Source organism: Stegodyphus dumicola, chromosome 7 (assembly GCF_044657685.1).
Source record: "Stegodyphus dumicola isolate Sdum_Otavi_A_Nest chromosome 7, ASM4465768v1".
In the NCBI taxonomy this organism is placed as follows: domain Eukaryota; kingdom Metazoa; phylum Arthropoda; class Arachnida; order Araneae; family Eresidae; genus Stegodyphus; species Stegodyphus dumicola.
In genome coordinates, this window is record NC_140774.1 from 127242721 (window position 1) to 127262285 (window position 19565).

General features: G+C 32.4%; 1 protein-coding gene across 1 annotated transcript in view; it reads right to left on the reverse strand.

Annotated features, from left to right (window-relative positions):
- LOC118182927 (uncharacterized) overlaps nucleotides 1-19565 on the reverse strand; it is a 135697-nt gene that overhangs the window by 12801 nt on the left and 103331 nt on the right. The window contains exon 7 of the mRNA XM_035352407.2: nucleotides 6397-6653. Within this exon, the coding sequence (XP_035208298.2) occupies nucleotides 6397-6653 (257 nt within the window). The remainder of the gene's footprint in view (nucleotides 1-6396; nucleotides 6654-19565) is intronic.

The window sequence follows — 19565 nt, forward strand, 5'->3', positions numbered from 1 at the left end:
CTCTCTATCTGTCAAATTATATTGGCGACATTCTGGCGTGGCCGTAGACGTTTGATCACCAGACCCTAAATGTGCGCTAGTAGGGAGAAGCTTGGTGATCTAGCTGAGCCCTGAAGTGCTTCGCAAATACGAAGTAGAAAGATTGTCCTATGCATCTGGACATTATCCTGTTTATATATACTCCTGGCATGCCTTGAAAGGAAGGCTAACACGTTGGAAGGAGAGTAGAATATCGTCAGTATCCTACAGCTGTCTTTGATGTCTCGAATTACGTCTTAAGGGCTCAATTTCAGATGAGACTCATTGCCGAAGATAATTCTACGCCAGTCACTAACATTCCAGGGCGAAAGAGCCTAGCACCGCAACAGACATGATTATCGGTGTATACAGGTAAGGAACAGTCGCCGAAAAAAGGGTCGTGAGCGTATACCTAGTTTGTGAGTAATCTTTCAGTGGCCATTGCAACCATCGGTGTTCGGATTACAAGTCGATACCTTTTTGATTGTCATCATCGTCAAATGTCGGCATCTATGTGACACAAGTATCAAATCATATCTCGATACGAGCATTCTGCTTTTATTAAGTCGATTGCACGTCTTCTCTCAAGTGATGACTTAAGCTTATATTGTGCAACTCATTTGTGAGTTTTTAGTACAGTCCAAGTAAATGGATGGAATCAAAGTCCAATTGAAGTGATGCCTCAGAATTGTAATTTCTCCTCTTTTATATACTACCGAACGCTCATTAGCTGGAGCTAATGAACATAGCTCACTTTTATTCTAATTAGCTCCATGTCTATATTATTTCATTGTCCTGGAAAATTTAATCCTCTGCATGTAATATTGAACGTTATGCGCACAGGAAATTTAGTCAGGTAACTCCCCCTTTATGTATCGTTTCGTAGCGTACGATGCGTACATATTATATAGTTTAATAAGACGCCTTCTATATGCGCCATAAGTATATTTTTGAATGTGCAAGGTAGCATGTTGTCTTTAGAGAAGATCCTTTTTTGATGATTTTTTTTTCGTTTTCGACTCACTAGAAAGAAATATGTTTATAATTTTTCTAATGAAGACCCAAAGAAAGTAGAAATTTCGCTTAACTTCATCACAGTAAAGAATAAAGAAGCATTTTTCTCTATTTTTGCCTCTATTAATTAAGCAAACTAAGTTCATTTAAGAAGTTCTTTATTATAAAATCATGTGTATGAAATATATTTTTCGAGGGCAGATGCTTCTACATTTTCACAAAATAAATAAATAAATAAATGTCTCATCCTTTCTTCCTTTGAGTCAAAACGGAGCAATTAATGTGTAGGTAAACTTCAACTTACCCTGAAGAAAATTTGCTACTTATGAATGCTTGTTCCATGTAGAAGCATAGAACTGGACTGGTGGTAGGACTGGTGAAATAGGACTGGTGCCGAAACACGTTGTATTATTGTGTTCTTTCAGCGTAACATTCATAAGGATGATTTCAATAAAACTTAGTCATAAGATATTAGATGGGAAACAACGTTAAGTTCAGAAAAAGACAGTGACGGATTGTGGTCCATTAGTCTATCACTCTAGTTTTTGGAAAACATTTTTGAAAATCTCGTACATGAATCAGTACGTAGAGACGCAGAAGGAAATACTGCATGTTCTAGAAAATTGCATAACTATGAAAGGCAATTCTGCAAATCATTTTAGAGTCCTTTTGCTTTGTACTCTTTCATTTACATTAATTCTTTAAATTCGTCTCTCTTAGAATCCGTATAAGTATATATCTGCTTCAAAGTTCACAATATATTGTTTCATTAGTTCTTCACCTGTAGTAAATGTTTTCTTGGGGAGCTAAAGGAAATTGTATCTTCGCTTATTCACTTCTGTAATTCAAATCACGTCACTGAGTCCGGACGTTGGGACGAGCTTAACCTTGTTTGCCTACTGACCTTGATCAAACCTTTCGTGCTAAATCTATTCAGCCAAGTTACAAATTTCTATCTCGTTAGGAAGACGATTCGAAATGATTTCGTTATTAGAGTGATATTTTTCTTAATTAATCTCCACAATTTTCTACAATCATTTATTACCTCATAATTACGTAGAATTCAGAATGGTCGCAGGGAAATGGTGGGTAACAAAAGATGGAATTCATAGTGAAAACCCAATTTTCTGACCTTTGTATAAAATAAGTCCTCTAGTTTTTTTGGCAGTAATTTTCCTATATTTATAAATCTAGGAACACTATCACAAATGTTTTCAAGTTCTTTTCATCAAATAAACATGTATGTGTAGTAAATTAACCGTGCCTTTTAAATATTACGCTAATATCATTCTACCTGTGCCTCTTTTGGTAAAAGGGGTTACACCGTAGTCTACTATAAATTTTCACATCGTGTTCATCTCTCTGTAATATTTGTGAGGAAGACCACGAAGAGGATATGGTTCAGTGCCTAAAATGCGAAGGATGAGTTCGCAACTTATATGTTGGTGACAAGAAAATAAAAAATATCTTTGTGCTCGTTGTTGTTATTAATTATATAAATAAATTGAGAAAAAGGGAGTTTAGAATAGTTTAACTTTGAATATAGTATGACTTAACAAGTAGGTAGTAGAATAGTGGTTGTCTAAGTCGTATTAATTGAGAATATTACTTAAAATACTGGTTGTCCAAGTCATTTAAGTTCGTCCTCATAAACTTTATTAACTTTATCCAAGATAGTGGACTGTATAGAATTTCACTGTAAATTTTTATTTTTTATTAATAGAGCCTTCCATTTGTACCTGTTTTTACACCTTTACAGGGTGAAAACTTTGCTGTTTGTGCCTGTACAGGGTATGGAATACACAACATTACCCTATATATATAACAAGGCATATATATATATATATATATATAGCTTTTTAATATTTTAAATGGAGAAAACGTTTTGGAGAATGGAAGCACTCTGACAGCCAACTGCGTGAGGGGTTGTTTATTTAGTGCAGTGACAATGATTACCAAGGACTGCCTTTAGTTTACGTTTGTCCTTTTCTTTCGTCAGCTGCAGAGTCATGAACTTGTTTACATACTTTGTTTTGCCAAACAAAATTTGGTATGTTAAATCAAAACTACGTACTTCCTTTCATATGTAAAAAAAACACTAGCTGATGCCACCTAATAAATCTATTTTATTTCTATTAAATTTAATTTTAAAAAGAGCTAGATGTGTAAACGTTTGAAGCTTTTATCTCATTACGTAGGCGCGAATTAGATAATATTTCATACTTACAAACTATCGTTATGTACACTCTTAATTTTTTCTATTATTATTTTGTATATTTCATCATTGACCAACAAAGAATAAAAACTATTTAGTAATTCTCCACCTAACCAGTGTAATGGAGCTCATTTCGCCGGCAGTGAAGAAACTTTGAGCTGCCGTTGATCCTCCTTTACTTATTCTAATAATCTGTGTAACAGATTGACGCTGAGAGTGTATCCTTTATTTTATTTATTTTAAAACTGTTTACATCTTGCTACATTCCAAATTACCTTCGTAAAAAATTCCAAATTATAATAAAGCTATTTACATATTGCATCATTCTACAATTTGGCAATTTGGCAAGATTAGAGAAAGGCGGTTTTGGAGATATTGAAATTCATTATCTCGCGTGAATTGGCCACATCTATTATTTTATTAAAAAGAATATTAGAAGTATTTTGAAACTAACAACTGTTTCAGGTGTTAAAAGTAATAATAAATAGAATTTAAAAAATTATTTTCCTGTTGCTTGCTAAGAATTTGTAATATTTTAATTGCATTGGTATTTTTTTTAATATTTTAATTGCATTAATTAATATTTTAATTGCATTAATATTTTAATTGCATTTTTCATCGCTTTTGCTTCAAAAATAACCTTGTGACTCCACAAAGTATTCCGTTTAAGCTGATGAATTTAACTTGATCTGCTACTATATCAAATTCCCTTCAGTTACACATTCCATGCATATATCAGTTTTAAATTTGGTACTATCAAAAAATTAATTCCAAGATGGAACTTTACAAATCTATATAAATTTCATTTTTTCACCTTTCGTATATTGTTACTCAAAGGAGGTGCTAGTTATATCTTGGACTGTTAATCTCAAAGACATTGCTCCAGTTTTTTAAGAATTAAATCTCTTATGATAAGCTTTCAGATTTTGATAATTATATTCCCATGGTATCACTTAACGAAATTAAATAAAGCTTACTTTTTTACGAGGACGCTGAGGAAAGCAAATGGTAATGAGAGGCATATTTTGCATGTAGAACTTACTTAACAAGCAAAAAATTTTGGGGGACCAGCTTCGTATAATTTAAAAGTGGAGATTTTTAGGAGAACTTTAGTAGGATAAAGAGCAACATCCTGTGTAACAGGTGTAGGCGAAAACTAAATTCTAAAATTATTTAAAACAATTCATGTAACCAAAATTATCATAGCTTACAAAACTTACTTTCATTTTTGGACTTATCATATTTGTTAAATTGGAACCGTGAGATTAAGATGAATTATTCAAGAAATATTCAATAAGGCAATCTATTATAAATAGCTTGTTACATAACTCTGTTTTTAATTTTACTAATCAATATTATGTCTAATGCGTTAATTTACTTTTATCAAAATCTATAAATAGTTTAGTATATTGCCTGGTTTTATTATCCCTTTTACTTTAGTTTACGAAACAAAGGTTCTAAGGTTTTCCTCATTCGCACCAGGTAATGCGCATATTGGACTTTGATTGTAAGGAAACATGCATAAGAGAAGAAAAGCGCATAGAATTATTAAATTTCAACTAGAAGCTTATCTAATAAATTATCTAAAATAAGAAGGAAAATATGTGGCACATTTTGTAGAATTATAGATATTTATGTTTTTCTTTGTTTAATTCTGGCAAGAATGCTGGCTTTCAGTAAGGAAATATTAATGAATGCAGCAAAAAAAGAATAATTTTCTCATCCAAGGAAATAAATACATTTTCCTCTCAGGCAAATATTTCACATTTATGGTCTACTTTATGGCATCGACAAGTCGACTACCTAAATTAACAGGAGTAACAATAAAGTTACGTTAATCTGGATAGAATAATTTCGCAGAAATTTCCACCGATTGCCACTAGAGAGAAAATATACATGTCCGTGAGGATTACTGAAGAAATTGCCTTGCAACAATAAAGAAGACCAAAAATGTTTCCAACTAGTATGTTTATTAATGCAATTCTTTCCGTATTCCGTCAGTTCTAAATATTACGAATAGTTTTCGGATCTCGTTTCGCGTCTTTTTCTATTTTAGTTTCAAGCATACTAAAAATTATTTAAAGTAATGAAATGTTTTGCTACTTAAACTGCCGTAACAATTTATACAAAATATTTTACGCAAAATATTTATTTTATTTATATTAAATGTAGTAGGAGTATAACGCATTGTTATCGATTAGACCAGGTATTCCAGGTGTAAGTATTTTCTTGCAACTACCTGTTTTAAAATAACGGCATTTTTTTTCCTTTCCTGTATATCACTTCTTCTCAGTATATACACTATAACGATTAGACTAAGAATCTGAAGAATAGTCTTAAAAATGGTTTATTAAACGTAATGTTATACTAGGTAAGAAAAGAGGAAAGTCAATAATGCTGTTCGGTTATGAACCTTTTGGGGGAAATTTCTCTCTAATAATTTTCAAATTCCAAAACGTAAGATGTACACATGTTTTGAATATGGCTTGTGCTTGGTAATCTCCTTTAAGGCAATCAACTCTTCTTGCATTATAATGTCAAAATCAAATATATAGCTCTTCAGTTTTCTGTGAGCCATGCTAACACACTAAAATTTTCAATGTCTTGCAACCGAATTTAAAATTTCCTCTTATAATTTGCAAGTGGTTCGTACATATTAATAGATATTCTGAGAAAATTTGGCGTTCTTCATATTTTTGTGGAGGTGAGAAGGCTGTATTTTCTTGCGTTTCGCGTTTTACTTATTTTAATGCTGCAAATTTTACCTAAAGATCTTACATGGTTTAAAAAATAATTATTTTGTTCAAAAAATATATTAAATAAATTTTGCGTATTTTGCCCTATTTTTATTTTACATGGTTTCCTCTTTACTACGTGATATAGCTTTATGTCAATAATAAATAAATTATAATTTTACAATATCAATAATTTCGGTTGCGTAATCAATGGGATCTTCATTATATCGATCAATTGTTTATGCAGATTCGGCTATCGAGCCTTTGATCCTAACTGACCCTCTTTAAAATTTCTCCTATCCCCAGGAGGTCAATATCGACCCTATTGGGAGCCCTGGATTAGATGAACATCTATTAAGCATTAACTCCATTAACCTTAATGGTGCGTCATCAGCTCTTCAAACTACGACGCACCTCTGGTAGACCATTTTTCGGCCGTCTTTACCTTCGGTCTGGGGACCACAGCTTGCCATGTCACTTTTGGCTGGACTAGGCATTGGAGTCAGCTTTGGACCATTGCTCGGATCCACTTCGACATAACAGCATTCGTCGCTGCTTTCTCCAGAACAAGCTTCCACGCGCACAGAGTGAACTTCCGGTATAGAGCAAGCACCCATAATCCTCGTGTGTTTTGTTCGGACACAGCCATCTTTGCCAACATCTGCAGTCACCTGTGAAAATGCAAAGCATAAAGCTTTAGAATATTTAATCAAGTATAAAATGTAATTAAATGTAGATTTGCTGGCATTAAAAAATAATAACTGAAATGGGCCCGTTGATAAGCAAATTAAATTTCGTAGAAACTATAGAAGCTTTGGTCTGTCCTGTTTTATGCGAAAAAGAACTAGAGTTGGATGATCCACTCCGAAAATGATTCAAAGAACTCATTCACATTATTGAGCGAGAATTCACACCACAAAGCGGAGTTGTGGTTCTTTCACGATTCACAGACAGCTCTCGTTCAAAGCGAGCCAGGGATATTTCTGTTATTTTTTCACGAACTGATTCACTTTATAGAGCGAGCGAACACCTGATTGGAGCCGAAAAAGAGCGGAAGTGCCCTCCCATTTTGGAGGAGAAAAGTGAGTTTAATTGTTATTTTTTCACATATTTCTGAAACATTTTTATTCTAAAAAATATAATTTTTATTTCTAGTTCTATGTAGAAAGGCGGATTTAAGGAATCTCAAACTATAGTTGAAAAAAACTAGTTCAGGGAATTAACGTTTGATTGAGTCGATTTTTTCGATCCCACGACTCCCCTGATCCTTTTCGCTATTCGCTCTATCCTCGCTAACTGCTCTCGATTTACCGTCGTTCCTAGTCTTTTTTGTCAACGTTAAAGCGCCGAGTATGCTTCCAATTACACTACGAAGGCATGCAGAAACGGAGGAGAAAATACCTTACATTATGTCTTCGATATTTTGTTATTAACATTTCATATTACGGAATTATTTTATGCAAATCCCTGTATTTGTGAATTGCTTGCTTTCAGTAAAATCGTAGAAATACTTAAACCATTAATTTAATTTTAATTTAATTTCTCCTCGTGACTCATAATTTATTTCAGTGACTTTTCATAGCATTTTAAAATAAAAAAGCTTTCTTTTATACTTTATTGTGCATATAAGCGACAATTTTCAAAAGAATATTTACTTTATTTTAGTAGTACAAATAATTCAATGCAATTAAATTATAATTTTAATCACGCAATGAGTAATGGAATATAAACGCGTACTATACTTTCAAGATGTAATATGCGAATGAAATATGATCGTCTAAAATTTGATTATATTCTTGACTATCATGAACTGGAACCACTGTCTAGATAGACTAACAGCGAATTTAAATTTTATAGTTGTACTGAATTATCAGTACAACATCTAACCGGCATAGATATTCAAATTCCGGCAATTATAATGCAAACCGAAGACCTGATCTTATCTGAAGCAACCTAGTAACGTGGCTTAGAGAGGCAGAACACGTTATGAGTTACAGTGTAAAAGCCTCGGCTTAAATACACGAGAACTAATTTGCATTCTAACGAGAACCCGTTTGGGAGAGGTGACAGTAAAGATCCAAAGCATGAAAAAACTGGCTACGTTAACATAATAAAAAGTTACAATTGTACAACTAAATGAATGTACACTGCACGAATGTATATTACACGGACACTTATAAATTTAACTAAAATGTATAAGAACAGTTAAATGTTTTCATAACGTACATTATATTCATGAGATTTTTAAGGGAAACGAACATTCTGATTGTTGATGGTTTTTGCAATGTCTTGCAGTTGATGTTCATTGGCGAGTCTTTTTAAAAACTTTAAATTAAAGCTGTATCAGCGATAAAGGAAAATTATCATCTCTTACAATATCAAGTCGTTTAAATGTTTTCATAATAAATGAGACTGGGTAATGGTTCATTTGGAAATGGTCAACTACGGTTAAGTTACCCACTGTGGAAACACTAATTATTTACAAATTAGAGAGAAAAAGTAATTTGTTAAGACTTTATATACTTTATAATTTTATATACGCTATAATTAGATTGTCAAAACTGTATTTTGTTTTATACTGAGGCTGAAATGTAGGATTATAAGGCTGACGCGTGAATTTGGTTTTATGAATTCTTGTTTTTAGATTTCTTTGAGGCTGCATAATAACTTGCCCTTGTCTACGTATGTCTACAGATAATGTTACTGAGCTATTCCAGATTTCTATTAAAAAGCAGTTTCAATGATTTATTTCTATTAAAATAATAGCCCACCAGCGGCCGAGCGGTAAAGTCGCTGAACACTGGTAGTTCGGTCCGAGGTTCGAATCCCGCGAACGGGCTGGCTGCATGGGCGTTTTCGTGGTTTTCCCCATGTGTAACGTGTATACGAGCCAGTTTCCCTTAGAAAGTCCTCCACGAAGGCATCCCTCCCCTAAGGCAGATAGCCCTCGAGGCTTTGCCATAATCACACACACCACACCACACTATTAAAATAATAATTTTATATTAAACTAATAAGCATTACAATTAAGAAAAATCAGTCGGATTCATCAAGTTATAATTATATGAGAAGTGTACACAGATTAAGAGATATAGAACGACGTCAGTCCAGATTTATAAACTTAATTAAAAGAATAATGCCATTAGCTGTGCTGTAAAAATGTCTATTAACGAAAGAAGGGAAAATCTTTGTTATCAATTTTAAAATTAAAAAAGGCACATTTATTAATGCTTTTTTCTGTAAATGAGATCCCAGAGATCTAAAAATCCATAACGGCTGCATTGCATGATATTTCAATGAAATTTGAACGAAACATTCCTAAGAACAAAACTTCAGTTTGTTCGTTTTAGAGTTTTAGGCACGCGAAACATCAGTTTGAATATCTTAATTAATTCATCGGTGATGTTTAAAATGATACTGTGTAAAGTGAGTTTAAGCCTGAGCCTTTAAGATATGTATACAATATAAACACTGAGCCTTTAAGATAAAAGTCAAAGCACTTTTTTTTTAAATTTCTGTTACCAAAGGAATATTATTTTCTGTTCTTGGAGGAGTTTATTTTAATTTCCTAACAGTCATTTTTATTTTTTTAAGCTTTCCTTTAATTTCTCATTTTCTCACCTACAGTTTCCTCCCAGAATGGGCCCACCAGCGGCCGAGCGGTAAAGACGCTGAACACTGGTAGTTCGGTCTGAGGTTCGAATCCCGCGAACGGGCTGGCTGCATGGGCGTTTTCGTGGTTTTCCCCATGTGTAACGTGTATACGAGCCAGTTTCCCTTAGAAAGTCCTCCACGAAAGGCATTCCTCCCTTTAGGCAGATAGCCCTCGTGTGCTTTGCCATAACTGAATAATCCAATCCAATCCAATCCTCCCAGAATGAGTTTTCAGGATCGCGTTTTATGTAAATGAGATAGAACTAGTATTTAAGCTGAAGTGTACGTCACTTCAGTAGAAGAGCTTAGAAATTCTTAGTAGAGCGCGTTCTACCTTCTGGTTAGACTATTTCGACCTTAGCTAAAACCCAAGTGGAAGCTTCCTGTAAGCCCGAAAGGGGCAAACTGTAAATAATCTTGAGTTGAATAAAAGGGTAATTTAACTGTTCTTTGGACTTATTATTAAAGCCTTAGAATAAAGGGATTAGTCTCTAAACACTTTTCAAGTTTCCAGCTGCCAAGGATAATCAGTTTATCTAGAATCATAAACCCATGCTACTGAAATTAATTTTTGTTTTCAATATATACTTGGCAATTTTTCTTCGCAAGTTATTTTAATGGTTAAATACCATTCTGTCTATTTGAACTTAGGTTAATTTTAAATAAAAGTATATGTTTACTTAAATCAAATCCGTTTAATCATTTCGCAAGTAAAGCTAGTGTTGTAGAAAGGGCACACAAATTAAATATGAAGAACATTAAAATTTAACTATAAGTTACAGTTTAAAATAATCTAGTACTAAACTTAGACTCTCCGATAAAACTAAAACAATTGAAATTTCTATACAAACAATATTCAACTCCATGCTCAAAGCAAGAAATATTTAAACCTGAAAGATACAAAATAGTAGCATTTCAAGTAAAAGAATTCTTTTACCAAACCCACTGAAGATTAGGCTGCTAATGGTGCAGAGTGTAAATGAAATGGATTTTACTTTAGGCCTATTATGACGTTTAAATTTTATAAACCTATAACTTTTACCAGCACCGAATTATTAAATAATTATATCTCAAATTTTGGATAATCATCGTTATGAAAATATTCAAAGGAAAAGTGACCTCAAAATAAATTTAGAATGTAAAGAATTGCGTGTTATACACAAGGTACGTACTTTTTAATTATAATTGCTTCGTTTTTCCCTTTACATTTATACATAGCACTCATCTGAAGAAATTATTTTATTTCAAGTACTTATTACCATTAAAGAATCACAGAAGTCTAACTAATGAAAAATTAAAATACGAGAAACGATAATTAACAAAGGAGAAGTGCTCAGCTTTCTCTTAAATGTTTTGAGAAGCTAGTCAGTATATTGGACATCTTGACGTCAAAGTTTCTTTTAGAAACAAATAAGACTCTCAAGTCTATACACTCGCTTATTAACAGCAAGCCATCTGCAATGTAAAATCGACCCAACTGCAGTCGCCTAAAGTAGAAAAGTGCCATCTTGATGAAATTTTAAATTAAAAATTTCTTTGCGATTGTCAAGAGCTTGAAATTACATGGAGTGAAACGGCAGTGAGGAAAAACAGCAACTGCATCGTAATTAAATCTCAAAACTACTTATGTCTCACTACTTCCTCTCAAAATAAATAGCAGGAAAAATATACTTTTAAAGGACGCGACATAAACAGTTTGCAAACTTTTGAATTTATGCTTAAATTGCGAAAGATGTGTTTGAATCATCTCTCCTGTCAGCCAAGCGTGAATCGACTATATTTTGAAGAATTCTGAAGCCTGAAAATTACGCTTTGATCCCGAGGCATTCACTGAGCAAAGAGATGGAATTGCACTACGAAAGACGTGAAGTGCCGGTGATGCAATTCCAAGGTGCCAGCGAATTACTCTCGAAGCTTCCCTCTATCGAAATTTAGCCTTTCTGTAGCTTTTTATGGTATTGCTTTCAGACAATGTTATTCAGATTGTTTCTTTTGTAAGTTTGCCAACACGTTGTGAACTTTTCGAAGGTTTAATCGTCATTGCTTAAGACAGTTCATATTTCACTCAGTTTTAATTGGAACAGATGTCTTTACAAGTAAAAGCTTTGAATGTAAAAATGATAACTAAAAATTTAAAGCAGCTACCTGCAATGCAGGATAAACTTCCTTTTACAAATGGCAGCAGCATTTCTTTTATTTCGCGCACTCCATCAACCTATTGAAATTAACTTAAAATAGGTTTACTTAAAAAGTGAAATGACCCTTTGAAGCAAGTTTTCAAAATACATTGTAGAAGCAGTACTCTGTACATAATTTAAGATATATTTATATGCATACAGTATTCAAAGTAGACTAATCTGCTTGATGAAGGCAACTATTACACCAATGCAGTTAAGTTTGAATCCTGATTATAGCTTCGAAGCTCGTGTGTGTCTTGTCTACATTGAATGGTGGCACGTGAATTCCACCGACATGAAAATCCCCTTATTTGACCGGTGGATCGGGAAATATAGTGCCGCAAACTAGGACAACATCTTCTGTGCCACTCCTCTTCAAAGTGGACTAACAGTTAATAGCAGTAGGAATTAGGCCTTTCATATGAACCTTTAACTGTATACTTGTGCTGTGTATTCATACCCCCTACCCCTCGTGAATTTGGCTCCACGATAGTGTGTGAAATTAAAGAGTGACCTGCAAAAACAACATTGCTCGCAAAGTTTAAGGAAGGGCAATGCAATTTAAGGAACGTTAATAAAGATACGTTATTTAAACTACAAATCGCGAAGTTACATAGTAAAATTGATAACTGATAGAATACTGCTGCCATAGAAATTAGAGTACTCTCAACTACGTATTGTGGAACATTTGGTCGCTTTTCTAACGGAACAGATCTCCGCTTCTACAAGGTTTTTGGCTAGGAACTGTCATTCTGAAGGAGTTCCTGTCATATTTGATATGAATCACGTTTTGCGAGCACACTGGTTTGGCAATATGTATTTAAAATCCAGATCTGCCTTTATGAAAGCATCATGAGCTTCCTGAAGCGTGATAAGATTTGCCTCTTTTAGATGGAACTCTAGACCATTATTCCTCTTGAAAAGTTCGATGGTATCTAGAAACTCATCTTTTTGTGTCTGAATGGTGATATAATCACTCGAAAAATTGCCATACTTTTAAAACAGAGGAGTCAGATTCTGTGAAAATGTTCTCAGAAACTTATTTCAAATGAATTGGAATCATCAGTGATTTAATACTGGACACGATGTACACTGCGAAAAAAAAAGAGACAGTTCTATATCTCTCATTCTACTTGTTCGATTGGCGAAATTATTCGAATTGCGTTCTTCATGTCTCGAAAGCTCGACTTAGAATATATATTAGATTTATATATAGCACTATTCTAACATAGGTATTTTGACACAAAATAGGAATTATTCTGAAATAACATACCAATTCTTTTACATATTTCGATTCTACGACTCAAATTATGCCTAAATATAAAATTTTGTAAAATTTGGTGCGAAATTTACGGAGAAATTTAACAATTTATGTTGGCGCTTTTTTTCATGTTGTGCCAAGAATAGTTCACTTGGCGAACTTCTTAATATGTGGCAACCTATTTTCATTTCCCTTTTTACATCGTGAGTGAGGGGTAAGAAAGCTATGGTCGTTCCTTCTTTCAAATAATGTTCTTCATATTATATTTTTAATTATAATTGTTATTATTATTTGAAGTAATTTTTTTCGTTTAAGAATTTAATTTTAATTATCTAAGTTGCATGGTTTCTTTCGAATTACTGTTTTAAAAATTTCTGTTTACTCATTCAAATTGCGTAGTTTAAATAAAAGTTGCATCGTTTATTTATTTTTTAAATAGTTTTCTTTATACTATATTTTTAATCATAGTTATTATTTTAAGTAATTTTTAAATTTTTAGACTCTTAATTTGATTGTTTGTGTTGCATTGTGTCTTCAGATAATAGTTTTAGAATTTTCTATTTATTCCTTTGAAATGAGCATTTGAAATATATTTATTAATATAAATTTTCCAGAATTTGATTTTATTTATTTGAATAGCGTTTCTTTTGGAAGACTATTTTGTGACTACGATGCATTTCAAAACTGCATATATTAAAAGAGTAAATACAGTAAAGCACAGTTAACACGCCTTTCAAAGTCTCGTGCAGAAGAGATATATAAATGAGAGAGATGTAAACCCGTCATTTTAACTTAGGATGACTTGCATACATTACTTTAAACAGTTTTATCATGGTGCCCATTGCTTTATACAATTTTATCATCCTACATTTAGTTTCTTAAAATGTTATTCTTATTTTAGTCCAATATTTTATTTTTTAAACAGCAAGAATCAAATATTATAAGATTAAAAAAGTGTTAAGTTAAAAAAAAAAATACTAAATTTTATGCAAAAATTTCTTTTTGCTTCTTAATGGCTTGCTCTTTTCCTTCAGGCATTCTACAAGTATATTAAAAAGCATCCAACTTTTCAAAACATATTGGTATTTCTGACATTCATTTTAAATAAAGTTGTTGCCTTCCATTTCATAAAGGCCCACAAATGGCCGAGCGGTAAAGTCGGGTTCGAATCCCGGCATATGGACTGGTCGCATGGATATTTTCGTGGTTTTTCTCATGTGTAAGGTGTATGCCAGATGGTTTTCCTTAGAACGTTCTTCACGAAGGCATCCTTCCTTTTAGGCAGATAGCCCTGCTTTGTCGTAATTTAATAATTAAATTCATTCCATTTCATCAGTATTTGGTCAGAGTCTTTTTCAGTCTTTAGTGACTAAACATTTTGAAGGCATGAGATGAAAGGAACGATTGGTTTCATCAAAAGGGAAAGCGTCTTTATATGATATCCATATACGTTTTAGAGACATTAGGGGTTTTTGGAAGCAGGAGACTTGAAAAATGAGCAATGCCATCGCTGGGAATCGATCCACGGACCTCTCGAATACACACCGTGCGTGCAGACCATTACACCACGAAGGCACGCTAAGAAGGCGGGAGTAATACCCTATAATGTCACTGGATCAATTCCTGAATCTTCAAAAAATTCGACTGAGAATTCATGGGATGTTGCGTTTATGACACGATATGATGTTCTATGACGTAATTGAAATTTATACAACCACATAATCGAAAACCAGTGGTTCTTCAATTTAATCTGTAATGATATGTTTTTGTCTTTTAGTAATAACTCAATTGCTGCTATTTGCTGGTGTGCACGTCCAAGTGTTTTCGTTTTGAACAAACTACTTCTTTGAAGTAGATTCCCCTTTAAATATTTGCTTTTTCTCCCTAATTTCCTTCTATTCTTCTACATTTGTTTTCAGTGCTCAGACAAGAATATTAAGATTTTTCGATTTTAATTCATAAATTTGACATTCTTGTCAATTTTTTTTAAATATCCGCTGCATCGAATGCGTTTCAGCTGAAGATAGCATTTCATTTTCTAGACAATTTAACTATAAATAAAGTTTAAAGCAAAGTCCAAAGGATAAATATTTGAATTAAAATATTTTTGTTAAATGATAAAGAAATAAACCACTCCAGCAGCGGAGTCCACGCAGTGGCTCGAAGCTTATATCAGGCGCAAACAATCTAAATCATACTATTTAGAGTATTTAAGACTAACGTGTTTTATATAATCTACAACACGAGTGAAAATTACTACTTAAAACATTCTTTCTATGAGGATTAATGTACAAATTTATATTTTTATATATATTTTTTAAAGCTGGGACATGACCCAAATTGTCAACGTCCTGTTTGCTTAAAAACATTGTGGAAATAAACATCAGACGAACTTTTTCAGTTTCAGACAATTCAATTTAAAGTTAAAGTAAAGTAGCAGACGATAACACGGTGTAGGTAAAAATTTACTCTTACAAATATTTAAAAAAAAGAAAGAAATTTTTAAAAAAAGTTCAAAATTTGAATAATATTATTATCTGTAATTAAAAAAAAAATTCTTCGAAAAATTTATAAAAATTATTTAAAAATACAAATTTTAAAAATAAATCCTAAAGAATGGGTGAGTTTTATTTGGAATGAACTTAAATTTCTAAATGCGAAAGGAAGAATCAAGAGCGTTTCATAAAAACGAGATATTAATAAATATATACCAAATTCAATTAACATTGAGGAACTAAAATTTTGAAAGTTGATTTTCTTTTAAAAACTACTCATGCGATTTTTACAAAACTGGGCAGTCTGGCATAATTTGAGTCTTCTGAACCGAAATATGTAAACAAATTTGGTATGTTATTTCAGAAAACGCCCGATTTTGTGTCTACTTATGTTAGAATAGTGCTATATATAAATCTAATATATATCTTAAGTAGTGCTTTCGAGACATGAAGAACGCAATTAGAATTTCGTCAATCGACCCAGTAGAACGGAAGATATAGAAATGCCAATTTTTTTGCGCAGTGTGCATTAAATCAAAGCAAATTAATTGTTCTCGGAACCATCCTATTAATAAAATATTTCCTGGAAATGAAAAACAATGAAAACATCCGGTATCTTGGGAAAATGGAATCTCATATTTTGAGAAAAGAAACTTTAATGCAGATATTTGTAATGATTTCTCTAGATATGCAAGCCATTAACTACAAAATAAACTCATTTTTCATGTACTAGCTAATTTAATCTAATATAATGTCTTGAGGCCTAGTTTCTGTACTGAGGAAAGTATGCTGAGAATCAGAATTTCGATTGCGCTGCCACTTATGCACGAACAGAGCATTTGCATAATAGATCGGCGAACGCTGGCTTTTTCATTTTATCTTGGACCAATTTTCAATTTGTCCTTGTCAATTATGATCCTTTGAATTTGAAAGTGTGTCCTTAAATATCCTTTGCAAGAGAAATTTAGAAGGACAGAAACTGTAGATCTCGCTTACAGACCTCTCTTTCAGAGCCCAGGAAACTTATTTAACAACTACATCTTAGTAGCTGTTGTCAGGTTCGATATCATTAACCTAACTAACTGTCACCGTCTCCTTTATTCATTCTTCTGGAAATTTTTACACTCATGAGTTTTATTCATACGAAGTAGTAGATCTTAGATCACTTTGCCTTTCAGGGAAACATAATTTCTTCTGCGTTACAAATTAGCTTTCATATTCTTAAGACGAATTAATTATATTTAATTTAAATTCCTTTGAGACATTTTAACGAAACTGACCTCAGCAAGTTCGGCAGTAATCCAACAAATAATATTTTTTAATAACTTTTTAGAATGCTAACAAAAAAGAAGTGTTGATGCACATCTTAACGAAGATGTATTTTTAATTGTACCTCCTGCTTTATAATTGCTGTATATACACGTTTCCTTCGTCCTTATAATCAGATTTTCACATAAGTAAACATATAATGTGAATATATTTTATCTCCATGAAAACCACGAGTTGATAATGGTGAGTCTTAGATGACTGAGACTTACAGAAATAAATTATCTCCATTTTTCCTAATTTCCTAGCTTAACTCAGTTTCAATTTTCGAAAATAGGAAAAAATGGAGAGAAATTATTAAAACATATTAAATTCTGAAAAACAGCTGTCTAAATCTGACTGAACATACAGCTGCAAGTTGCATGTGGTTGGTTTCCTATGTAGAATTTACCTTAAATAGAGAGGGTGGATTACAGCCAGTCCCTGAAGTCTACGCCATATGTAATAAAAATGAACAATCTCTCAGCTGAAGATTTAGGAAAATAAGAATATTTTTAAATAGAATAATAAATTAAAAATAATAAATTATAATATTTTAATGCATCTAAAGAACCTCAGATGTAAATAAAAGCTGAAATTTGTATTCCTCAAATGTTAGACATAAAAGTAAAAGATGAAATTGTCGAAATGCATTCCTCAGAATCAAAAGATAAACCTAACTTAACATTTATTATCTTACTATTTTACATTTGAAAATAGTAATCTTACTATTTTACATTTAGAAAATAGTAATCTTACTATTTTACATTACATTTGAAAATAGTAATCTTACTCAAATGTAAAATAGTTATCCTTCTATTTTACATTTGAGAAATGCACCAGAATTTCAAGAAATTCTGGTGCATTTCTCAAATGTAAAAGATTAAACTTTCAAATTACCGTAGCGACCCATCATTGGACAGGAATCTCATTGTTAATGCATCTTGAAAGTCTTTGAAGTACTCTTTTGCTTAGTGTGCAATAATATATACGATTACTTAACTGTACACTCTTTGTGATCGACAATTAATGATTTTTCAAGTTTATTTATCATTACTTAATTATATACTATATAGTTACTATATAGTAACAGGAATCTTTATTTTTCTTTCTTTTATTCACAGCAACTTCGTCTATGTGGTTCGTTATAAATTCCAATTATATGCATCTAGGGTACGATAAATTTCAACCGTCTGCACATGAATCGGATCTTAAAAAAAGTTAAGAACGCTAAACTAAGCATCTTTAAGGAAATGACTTTCGAAAACACTATTGCCTATTGTATTTTATGTACTGGTGTTATACTTCGAAAGTATTCAAGTTGTACTTTATGGCAAATCCTCTTGCTAATATCTCTTTTATTTAATATTTGGCTACTTTGACAGGTTCTTTTGCAGCGTTACCTCCTAGCTCCTTATTATTAAATAATTAATGAAAGAAAACTAAAGGCCTAACAAAAAATGCTTGATGATTTCCAAGTTTTTTGATATCCCGCTAAAACCTTCCATCGTTCCGGTAAACCACAGAGTCTCTTGCACTATCAAATAAAGCTTAAACTTCCATCTAGGCCTCTAGGCAGATAGCTCTCCAATGCTTTGCCATAATCGAATAAATAAAATAAAATGGAATCAGATTTTCTAGACCCTAGTATTATTGCAAGCAATGCCATTATTCTGTTATGAAATTGCCATTATATGAATATTAAACTGCAAATGCATATGGGCATATAATTAACAAATAAATTATTGTATATTATATTATTATAATATAATATCAAAATAAATATTTTACATTTACTTGTAAAATGTATATTAATAAGGTTTAATTAAATAAAAGAAATGACGAACCATAGTCATATTTACGTTTTATATGGTGTTTACCGTATAAGGTGTTTGAAAACTTATGGTATAATTTTTAAAAGCTAATAGAAAACACCTGCATAAATATTTTTCACTAGAGAAGACACAGTCACAGGTTAAACGGTTAAGCACTGGATGATCATTTCTTTTTTTCACAAACCAAAAGCTATACAGAACATTTGGAGCGCGCAAAGCCGTAATATTTCTCATACATTTTGACATCCCTTTTGTATTCGTATTTTTCTTTCTTCAACATATTTCGTTTTTATGTGCTCTCCAGCTGCGGCATGTTATTGCTTTTTTGCTGATGAATTTTATAGTTCGATATTTTTAATTCATAATATCGTTATCTTGAACCCTTCATATAACTTTTAGATAAGAGACAAGTTTTACTCCTTTTCCCTCTTCTAACATCCCCTGAAAAGGACCTCAGCTCCAGACTTAACTACATCATGCCTCTTCAGTGAATTAAATTTCACTAATACGGACCCATTGCGCTACCATTTGATACTCCCGTTTAAATCGTCAGTTTCATATTTCATGCACCGGCATCGGCGACTTAGAATGAATGGGTATACAAATGAGGAGAAGACGAACATCATCATTTCCCTTTGCGTTGTGAACAAAGGCGTGTGTAAAGAATCGGAGAAGCTAACTACTTGAGACGCAGCAGTAGTTTGTAAATTCGAGTATTCAGGTATTTGGGAAAAACGGAATCTGAGGTCAGCAGATACAGAACTATCAGAATTACAAGAGTTAAAAATCTCCTAAACGGCAGAAAATTTGGTCACATGCTTAAAATATGCAATGCTATTTCTTCATAACTTATAAT